This window comes from Crocuta crocuta, unplaced genomic scaffold (assembly GCF_008692635.1).
Source record: "Crocuta crocuta isolate KB4526 unplaced genomic scaffold, BGI_CrCroc_1.0 scaffold127, whole genome shotgun sequence".
In the NCBI taxonomy this organism is placed as follows: Eukaryota; Metazoa; Chordata; class Mammalia; order Carnivora; family Hyaenidae; genus Crocuta; species Crocuta crocuta.
The window spans coordinates 13,458,751-13,469,976 of record NW_027532008.1 but is presented as its reverse complement, the minus strand read 5'-3'; the positions used below and the strand labels follow the sequence as shown (position 1 = coordinate 13,469,976).

The following is an 11,226-nucleotide window of genomic DNA, read 5'->3' as shown; positions in this document are numbered from 1 at the left end:
CCAGAATCCTTCCTGGGCTCATCCACCCCTAAGGTCCTAAACTCTGAGATGGGAGGTCCCAGCGGGCACCCGGGGTGTGCGCCCAGGTGCGTGGCCAGGTGCGTGGCCAGGTGCACAGTCAGGTGCATGGCCAGGTGCGTGGCCAGGTGCACGGCCAGGTGCATGGCCAGGTTCACAGCTGGGGGCAGGTCTGGGCACCGCAGGAAGTTGACTGCTTCCCACTTCCCGCCTCCCCTCTTCCCTCTAGGCTCGGAGGGAGCCCCGCCCGGGCTCTGGCAATCCCGGAAGGGAGGGGCGGCTCAGTCTTCCTCATCTTCGTCCTCCTCATCTTCGGCGTCCTTGTTGGGGGCACACCTCTGGAAGCACTGCACCACGGTGGCCAGGAAGAAGCTGGAGATGATGGCAGCGATGGACACCGCCACGCCCGAGAAGATGATGATGAACAGGTCTGTGAGCGACAGGCTGAACCTGCACTCGCTGAAGCTGGCCTCCGACAGCTCGTGCAGGAATACCCTCCTGTTCCCCAGGGGCAGGGAGCACTGGATTTCCTCGAGGCCTGGGAAAGAGGCAGGGGGAGGGGTGAACGAGAGGTCTGCAGGATTGCCTGAAAGTTGGCGGGGCGAGCGCTTGCGAAGTGCAGAGCAGGAGTATCCCCTGGAACGGAAGGGGCGGGGTGGGGGTGCCCTGCTCTTAAGGTGTGGAACTCTGGGTTTCGAACCACTCAGATGGTGATAGAAGGGGCGATTCAAGGTCAGGGCCTCTGTAGATCTTAACCCAGACCTGGGTGCCACGTGGCCTTGGGGAGCGGTGGGCAGAGGAGGGGCTGGAGCAGTGGGTGGGGGGTGGCATAAGCATTGCCCACCCACACAATACGCTCCAGGGTGCAATGTCACTTCCGGAGCTGGGTGTGTCCTCCAGTCATTGTCCACAGGGCACAAACGGAGGGTAAGCACAGCACTGCCCTCGAAGGGTTTTCGCGTGACAGGAGTGGGGAAAACATGCTACATCTGAAGGAGGCCTTCAAACAGCAGGTACGGAAGCTTCTAGGAAGTTTCCATGTGCTTCAGAACCACCCAAAGATGCGAGTCCCCCAGGGAGTTTGAGAGCTTCTGGGACATTCTCTCCAGCCATGCCCAGAGGAGCCCTTGTAACCTCTGTTTTATATATTGAGGGTCCCCTTAAGATTTCACTTGAAGGATGGTTGGCTAATTTAAAAAGAAGCTTCACACCCTCCAGTCCAGAAAAGCATGACATCTGAGCACATGTGAGAAAGGGCTTTAAAACAAGAACCATAAACAGGGCGCCTGGGTGGCTCAGTGGGTTAAGCATCCAACTTCGGATTTCAGCTCAAGTCATGATCCCAGTGATCAAGTACCACATCAGGCTCTGTGCTGAGCGTGGAGCCTGCTTAGGATTCTCTCTCTGTCTCCCTCTGCCTATCTCCCTCCCTCGCTTGCATGCTTTCTCTCTCTCTCTCTCTAAAATAAATACATTTTTTAAAAATCAATAACCATAAATGCTAACTAGAACCTACCATGGGCCAGATGCTGTTCTAAGCACTTCACATACAATAATGTGACTCCTCACTGTGCCATCAGGGGAAGAGGGGGAGGATTGCAGGTGGGTGAATTCTACACCCTCCATTTACTCAGTGAGCCTAAAGGAAAACTTGCCCGACGCATGAAAATCTGAGCACCATGAGGATGAGTCTCCAGATACTTGTTTATTCATTCAATCCACATTTATTGAGCGCTTTATCCTGTGCCAATGGATAAACAAGGCAAAAAATAAAGGCTCCTATTCTCAGAGAGTATACATTCTAGAAGACAGATACTCATTCATGCATTCAACAAATGTTTATTGAGTATCTACTATATACGAGGCCCTGGGGATACAGCAGTGAACAAAACAAAGTTCTTGTCATAATGCAGCTTAGGTTTAAACAGTTAATGAGTAGATCGAGAAATACATAAATGTTAAGATGACATACTAGGGTGAAATGATGAGAGTCTGGGACAGAGGACCATCTTTAGATGGGTGTTCTGAAGGTACTGTTTTAGTGAAGATCTAAAGAATGAGATGAACTGGTCATGAAAGAATGGTCTAGGCAGAGGGGATAGGAAGTTGGCTAAGGGCTATGTTTGGGGAACACCATGCAGCCAGGGGCAGCAGAGTGAGCAAAGGGGCATTTAGTATGAGTTGAGGTGGGAGAGGTGGGCATGGCTTGAGATGAAGCCCCCGGCTCATCCCTCAGTCCCCAGGGTCTCCAAATGAGTGTCATGAACAGAAGCCCCAACTCCACCACCAACCTGCACTGAATTGTATCCCCCTGAAATTTATATGTTGAAGACCTAACTAACCTTCAATGTATCTGTAATTAGAGATAATGGGAGATAATTAAGGTTAAATGAGATCAGAAGGGCGTGGCTCTAATCTCATTGGACTTGTGTCCTCATAAGAAGAGAAAGAGACATGTGGTGCCTGGATGGCTCAGTCAGTTAAGTGTCTGACATCAGCTCAGGTCATGATTTTGCAGTACATGAGTTCAAGGCCCACATCAGGCTCTCAGAGCCTAGAGTCTGCTTTGGATTCTGTGTGTCTCTCTCTCTGCTGCTCTCTTGCTTTTGCTCTGTCTCTTTCTCTTTCTCAAAAATAAATAAACATTAAAAAACATTTAAAAGAAGAAGAGGAAGACACATGGGGCACCTGGGTGGCTCAGTTAGTTGAGAGCCCAACTCTTGATTCCAGCTCAGGTAATGATCCCAAGGTTGTGGAATTGAGCCCTGAGTCAGGCTCCACACTTAGCTTAACATTCTCTCTCTCTCCCTCTGCCCCTCTCCCATGATCATGCATGTGCTCTCTCTCTAAAATAAAAAATTTTTTAATTTTTTTTTAAAAAGAAGAGGGAAAGACAACGCAGATCTCTCTCTCTCTCTCTCTCCCCACATGTGCACAGAGGTAAGGCCATGTAAGGACTCTTACAAGCCAGGAAGAGAGGCTTCACCAGAAACCAACCATGCGGCACCTTGATCTGGGGCTTCCAGCCTCCAGAACCATGAGAAAATACATTTCTGTTATTTAAGCCGCCCAGTCTATGGCATTCTCTTATGGAAGCCCTAGGAGGGGCACCTGGGTGGCTTAATCGGTTAAGCGTCCGACTTTCACTTAGGTCATGATCTCACAGTTCATGGGTTCGAGCCCCGCGTCGGGCTCTGTGCTGACTGCCAGCTCAGAGCCTGGAGCCTATTTCAGAGTCTGTATCTCCCTCTCTCTCTGACCCTCCCCTGCTCACGCTGTCTCTCTCTCTCTCTCCTAGAAATAAATAAAAATATTAAAAAAAAAAAGGAAGCCTTAGGAAACTACTACAAACTCTCACTGGGCATGAACAAAAGATAAAGACTTGTGTGAGTAGTCAGCCACCAAAGACTGCTTGTTACCAAGTAAAATCTACACATCCTGACTGATACACAGTATGAACTATATACAAAGTCGAGTCACTACCATGATTTCACAAACTTCAGTTACAAGAAAATGCTTAATATTAAAATGCATAAAGAGATCAGATTTTCTGTTCTGATCTGGAAGAGGGGAGAAAAATAAAGCAATAGAAACTAGCAGCCACACTGCACTTACTACATGGAAACACTCTTCTAAGTGCTACATACATACTGACTCTTAATTCTTGCAACAACTTCATGAGGTAGGTAGTGCCATTATGCCCGTTTTATGGATGAAAAACACTGAAGCACCGCGAGATTCCACAGCTCACTTTTAGCAACACAGCTTCCCAGAAATGTGAGGACACCATTTTGACATTAAGCTCAACTGTCTGCAAATCTCTTTCAGGAAAACCTTCGACGGTCTCTTTTTCAGTGCCTCCAGATTTCAGAAAGCTGACCCTCAGCCCATCTTCTGAACTCTCTGAAAGTCAGAATGAGCTCTTCACACCTCACTAATTAGCTGGTGTCTGGATTGCAAAGAACCGCTTGCTAATTGCACTGTAACCCAGTGACCACCCTTTGGGTCTTTATTTGCGTATCTTTCCTTCTGCAGCTCAGAAACAGAGGCCCCTCCTTTCTTGGGTCTTGGCCCACCTTTCCTGTAGCAAACGGCCAACTCACTGGGGCTGATGTTCTCCTCCCCATGGGAACCGTTGCCTGGCAACCAGACCCACAGCACCTCCTCTCCCTGATTCAGTGCCGACCTTACACACCCAAGGAATTAGCTGGACCAGAGCTCTGCGTCTTTCTCCAGTTATGCTTGACTAGTTTTTTACTTTCTTTTTCTGAAAGAAGCCAAAGTTTCGTTTACTTCTTATGAACACTTTAAATTATTTTTTAATGTTTTATGTATTTCTAGGAGAGAGAGAGAGCGTGAGCAGGGGAGGGGCAGAGAGAGGGAGACACAGACTCTGAAACAGGCTCCAGGCTCTGAGCTGGCAGTCAGCACAGAGCCCGACGCGGGGCTCAAACCCACGAACCGCGAGATCATGACCTAAGCGAAAGTCGGACGCTTAACCGACTAAGCCAACCAGGCGCCCCCTAATGAGCATTTTAAATGCATTTGAACAGAATAGGAGAACTTGAAGACAGAGTTATATTGGGGTTCCCTTGTAGACATGGTTTTCGTCAATGGAAAAGTGGCTTCCTCTAAACACTGCCTCCCCCTAGCCAAAGATATTATAAACATAAACAAGGTGGATGCCAATGGACTCCATGAAACACAGGCAGTTTCTAAATCTAAGATAATACAGTAAAACCCTGCATTGCGAGTAACTTGTTCTGCCGGTGTTTCACAAGACGAGCAAACATTTCTAATAAATTTGAACTTAATAAACGAGTGATGTCTTGCAATACGAGTCTCACATGATGCTGAACGTTACATGATCACCACGGAGCCAATGGTTCTTGAAATTCGCTTTGATACACAAGTGGTTTGGATGACAAGCATGCTTCCGGGAAAAATTCTGCTTGCAAATCAAGGCTTTACTGTATTTATAATCTTCAAACCTGTAACAGGTCACTGTTCTCTACAGAGATGTTCCTGTGGTCCCTGTCTTCAATAAGCTGTATCACCTGGGAAACAACCACAGCGGAACAATACAAGCGCACAGCATCTGCCACTTATTTTTTAAAAATTTTTAATGTTTTTTCATTTCTGAGAGAGAGAGAGAGAGGATCAGCGTGAGCAGGGGAGGGGCAGAGAGAGGGAGACACAGGATCTGAAGCAGGCTCCAGGCTCTGAGCTAACTGTCAGCACAGAGCCCGACGCAAGGCTTGAACCCACGAACCGTGAGATCATGACCTGAGCTGAAGACGGATACTTAACTGACTGAGCCACCCAGGCGCCCCGCACTTGCCATTTAAACCCCACCTTGGCCAAGACTCCTCGAGTCCACTCTGATTTCTATGATGTTCTTTGTGCCTTGAGATTAAGCCTGGCATTTTTACAAAGTGACGCTTTTAGAAAATGTCACCTCACATTTCTCTGTGGCTGGAAGAAACAGTCTTGTTTGCAGAACGTCGCCCGCAAACCCACCAGGGGTGAGAGACTCTGGAACCCCACTCGATGGAGCTAGCATGGTAAGATACACTGTCTTAATGGGTTTTCGTAGCTCACAAAAGGCTGAGAGAAATAAAAAGAGTCGGACAAAGAGCATTAGCCCAGTAGACAAGGAAAGGGGGCAGGGCTTTGCTGCCAGAGCGTTCCAGAGTCGCATTCTAGGCTGGCTGCAGAACTCCGGGGTCAGGGTGACCTGACTCCGGGGTCCCCTCTTCTCCCTGCAGGATTACACTCCAGACCAGAGTTTCTCACCCTTGACACTATTGATATGTTGCATCAGATCATTGTTGTGATGGGGGCGGGGGAGGGCGGGTGCTCTTGGGGGCTCAGACGGCTAAGCATCGGACTGCGGCTCAGGTCATGATCTCCAGCTTCCTAAGTTCAAGCTCCGTGTTGGGCTCTGTGTTGACAGCTCGGAGCCTGGAGCCTGGTGNTAAAAAAAATAATAAATAAATAAAGAGACTCTATAGAACTCTTCAGAAACCCTCCTGTTCCCACGCCCTGACCTAGACATACTGGGGAAGTCAGACGTGGAGGGACACTTTCCTGTGAGCCTTAGAACAGACCCCTGGCTCATGGTCATGAGCATGTAATAAGGGGATATCTGAAAAGCTCTTAGCCTGACCGCCATCTGTGCTTGACAAAACTGTGTTAGTTTTGTTCAGATTTTCAAGGTTTCAAATTGTGCCCACACCTGACTCCAGATATGTGAGGAGGGTGCCTGCATTAGTCAGGATACTCCAGAGAGATAGTTAATAGGGCGTGTGTGTGTGTGTGTGTGTGTGTGTGTGTGTGTGTAAAGGGATTTATTATAAGGAAATAGCTCACATGATTTTGGAAAGTGATAAATTCCCAAATCCAAAGCCAGGAAGCTGGAGAGGAGGGGAGGGTCAGTGGTTTTGTTCTAATCACCTGATTAGATGAGGCCCACCCATATTGGGGAGGGCCCTCTGCTCTACCCACTCTACTGGTTCAAATGTTCGTTCGAATGCTCCTGGGCACACCCAGTAATGTGTGCCCAAATATCTAGACCATCAACATCAACCACCACAGTGCTCTCTGTGTTTTTCCTCAGCAGCATGAGAGACGTTTTTCTCATCTTATTCGTCTGAGGTGGAAATTAAAATGAAACTGTCTTCTCTCCCCTACTTGCTCGGAATGCCTGCTGGGATGCAGAAAGAGCTCGGGCTTTAGCTGTGAGGAAAATGGACGATCTGCGCATCCAGAAACATCCTCCAAATACAGAGAGGGTGGTGGCTTCTCCTCCTTCGTCTTCCCTTCAACCTTCTCCTCCTCCTCCTCCACTCTCTGTTTCTGGGACTTTCCATCCCCAAACTCTGTGCCCACTAAACAGTAACTTTCCCCTCCCCCTTCCCCAGGCCTTGGTAACCACTGTCCTACTCTCTGTCTCTATGAGCTCACCTACTCATATAAATGAAATCATACAGTATTTGTGGTGTGACTGGCTTGTTTCACCAAACATAAGGTTTTTAAGGTCCCTCCACGTGGTAGCGTGTATCAGAATTTCCTTACGTTTTAAGCGGAATGATCTTCCATCGCACGGATACGCCACATTTGTTTCTCCTTCTATCTGTTGAAGGACACTGGGTAGTTTCCACCTTGTGGGTACTGTAAATACTCCTGCTGTGAACATCAGCATATAAATATCTCTTGAAGTCTTTGCTTCCCCTTCTCTGGGATATACACCCAGAAGCGGAATGGCTCGATCATATGGTGATTCTACTTAACCTTTTGACGAACCGCCATGCTGCATTCCACAGTGGCAGCACCATGTGATGTTCCCACCAGTGGTGCACAAAGGTTCCCATTTCTCCACGTCCTTGCCCACACTTGTTATGTGACATTAAAATAATAATAATAATGGCCATCCTAATGGGTGCAGAGTAGTATCTCATTTTCTGCGGGTGTGATTTTGATCTGCATTCCGCTAATGACTAGCGACGTTAAGCATCTTTTCAGGTATTTATCGGCTTGCTCCTTCTTAAATGAAGGCCATCGTGTCCTAAAGAGACTCCATGTGATATTTCATCAGGGATTATTAGCAGCCACAGGGCAAAGGGCTCGTCCCAAGGGAGTCAACACTGGGTAGAGGGTAGGGCTGGGAGAGCCCAGAGGAGACACACCAGGCAGATTTCTGGAAAGAGAGAATATGCGTAATCTCCCCCATTCAGTATAATTCACCCACAAGCTCCTGAGCCCTCACCCATGCCCTAAACCGGGAGGATAGGTATGCCCGTGTGGGGGTATCGTGTGTTGGGCCCAACTGTGTTCTGGTGCCCAGACACACACCATGTATCACTGACTTCCCCTGCGAGGTGAGCAGCAATATGCTCAGCTCATAGGCGAGGAAATGGGCCTCAGAAGTCGTCAGCAATTCGCATACCAGTAAATGATGAAGCAGAATTCGAGCTACACTCTGTTTTACTCCGATGCCCGTGTTTCTTCCGTCTGCCTATGCTGTCTGTAGTACTGAAGAAAGTGACTTCCCGGGCCCCAGGACATTAACAATCCAAGAAGGAAGCCAGCACTGAAATTTATGAAGCCACTGGAAAGTCAGATAATATACAGCTGGAGAATCTATAGGGCTTCACAAATTCAGAGAATGAAGAGACAAGGTGTCTAGAAGGTCTAGTATGTTCTCATCAATACTTATGGAACGAGTGAATACCTTTGAGTTTGAGGGATTATTAGAGCAGAATGAGAAAGGCCTTGCCGACAAGAGGCATGAGTGGAATCTGAAAGCATGGGTGTTAGATGGACCTTCAGGACTAGGATAGCGCCCCCTAGATATGGTCTCTTCCCAAAGGACTATCTGGCGGATGTCCCATGGGCTGTATGTGGAGTCACCAGACAGCCATTGCCAGGAATTGAGAATTTGGATTAAGAGATTAAAAATGGCAGGTGCCTGGGGGGCTCAGTCAGGTAAGCATCCGACTTCGGCTCAGGTCATGATCTCACGGTTCGTGGGTTCGAGCCCCGCGTTGGGCTCTGTGCTGACAGCTCAGAGCCTGGAGTCTGTTTCAGATCCTGTGTCTCCCTCTCTCTCTCTGCCCCTCCCCTGCTCACGCTGTCTCTCTCTGTCTCTCACAAATAAATAAAAACATTTTTAAAAAACTAAAAAAAGAGAGATTAAAAATGGCAGCCATGAGGGGCGCCTGGGTGGCTCAGTCAGTTAAGCGTCTGACGCTGGCTCAGGTCATGATCTCGCAGTTCGTGAGATCTCAAAGTCTGCAAATTCGAGTCCCACATCGGGCTCTGTGCTGACCGCTCAGAGCCCGGAGCTGCTTCGGATTCTGTGTCTCCCTCTCTCTCTGCCCCTCCCCCACTCATGCTCTGTCTCTCTCAAAAATAGACCTTAAAAAAAATTTTTTTTTAATTTGTGCAACCATTAGCCGACTCAGGCTGCATTTTTTTTTCTTGTCGATAGCGATAGCAGTGGTCTTTTAAGAATCTAAAAAAACCCCACCATTTAAATCTGGAGACAAAGTGGCATGGTCACAGGGACACGACGATCAGGCTACCGTAATGAGACAGGACACATGCCGTGAGCCTCTTCTTCACTCCTTCACCTCGCCCGTCACTGGTGGGCCCCATACAAACATCTGAGTGCTCCTGGGGCAGTGGGCTTCTGCCTGTCCCACGTCCTAGGGGCGGCCCTGGAGTGAAAAGCATGGCCAGAGGTTGAGGCAGAGACCTTGTGGCCCTGAGGGAGACCTCTTGAGAGCTCCAGGCGAGAGCTGTGGTCCTCAGGCTTTTGGATTTTACATGCTGGTAAAAAGGAAAACTAATAAGAAACGGAGAGACTGCAGCTTGTAATTCTGCCCCGTGAGGACATGAAACACAGACACCATCATCATCATCGCCACTATCATCACCATTTTATCAGAGAAACCTCTGTACATCATTAAAGTCAAGCAGGATAAAATGAAATAGCAGTAAATTCGTTGAGCCTTGAGAACAACTCACCACAATGCCCTCATTGTTCTCATTTTGTGAAGGGCCCGTGGGTGCCTGGACGAACAGCCACAGGTCCAGGGCCACCTTTGGGAAGTACCGTCCATGCACCACGGTCCAGGGCCATATTCCACACTCTCCATTTCTCCTGGGCAAGGGCTGGGCGATCGCTTCCTTCCTTATTCTTCAGGAGCAGAGGTCTGCAAACTACAGCCCCAGGGCCACACCTGCCTTCCGCCCCTCCCATATGCGTTTGTGAATAAAGTCATATTGGAACACAGCCAGGCCCCCTGGTTTACACATCATCTAAGGCAGCTTTGAGCTACAGCGGCAAATTGGAGGACTTACAAGAGACTATATGCCTCACGAGGCCTTAAATATTTACCATCTGGCCCTTTTAGAGGAGGTTTGCCAGCTCCTGTTCAAAACTCAATGCAGGAGGGGTGCCTGGGTGGCTCAGTCGGTTGAGAGCCCGACTTCGGCTCAGGTCATGATCTCGTGGTTCATGGGTTCGAGCCCCGCGTCAGGCTCTGTGCTGACAGCTAGAGCTGGAGCTGGAGCCTGTTTCAGACTCTGTGTCTCCCTCTCTCTCTGACTCTCCCCTGCTCACGCTGTCTTCTATCTCTCTCTCAAAAATAAATAAAACATTAAAAAAAACAACCCTCAATGCAGGAAACACCTCCTCTGGGAAGCCTGCCCTGAATGTTACCTGTGTTCCCCCTTCTGTCAGGCCTCTCCTTCCTGCCCCCCACCTGTATCTCTCCACAGGGTAGGTGGGCTGTGCTTACCACGTCTGTACCCACAGCTCCCAGCTTCGAGCTGGCACACAATACATGAATGTCCCCAAAACCAAGAAAATCCAGAACAGATCAGAAATGTCTAGGTGGGAAGGACCCTAGTGTATGATACCCAGCCAGGGTCCCAAAGGCAGGCTGCAGGGCTGTAAGCAAGGTCCCGTCTGTCAAGAAGCCAATGAGGAACCACTCACTTGTTTGTGAGAAGGCCACAGAGCTATCAATCAAACATGCCCTTTGTTTGGTGGACAGAATCTTTGAAAGCTGGGCTCTGGAAACACAAACATAACAGGTTCTTGGTGGTGAAAATGTTGGGAGCTACCAAGTTTTATGATTTCTTGACCTTCTTCAATGACATGCATCCAAGATGTGAATTCTTTCTACTTATTACAGATAGTAACAGTATCACAGATACGACTTCTGCAAGAACACTAGCAACAGCTGATGGGCCCTTCCGGCCCCGAGTCTAGAACTGCAGGAAAGACATGGGATCCCGAGGAAGGAGACTATAGATAATCAGTTTCGCTACTGCATGAGCCTCGGAGCTGCCCTGATGTTTCTGCCCCAATCCACCCTTCAGCTGCCCTAACGAGTCTTTTACAGAAAAACTTACATCCCATTATTTTTTTGCTCAGCATATTTCCCTCCCAGGCCTCTTCATCTGTCTTAAAGTGAAAGCCATGATCCTTACTAAGATGCCCCCAAACTTCTCACTGCACCTTGCCTGCCATTCCTCATACACCCCAAGCACAGGTCGACCTCAGGGCCTTTGCACCCGCTCCCTGTGTCTCGCCACTCCTTTACTTTCTTTGTGCCTCTGCTCAGATGTCACTTTATCAGAGGTGTTCCCCTACCCCACCCCCACCATGGCCATTTCCCATCCCCCCCCCCCCCC

The 11,226-nt window shown here is 48.8% G+C and overlaps 1 protein-coding gene across 1 annotated transcript in view; it reads right to left on the bottom strand.

Annotated features, from left to right (window-relative positions):
* Positions 1-299: 299 nt before the first annotated feature.
* Positions 300-11,226, bottom strand: part of LRRC38 (leucine rich repeat containing 38) — a 41,563-nt gene continuing 30,636 nt past the window's right edge. Inside the window, exon 4 of the mRNA XM_077775583.1 lies at positions 300-556. Coding sequence (XP_077631709.1) covers positions 300-556 — 257 coding nt within the window. The remainder of the gene's footprint in view (positions 557-11,226) is intronic.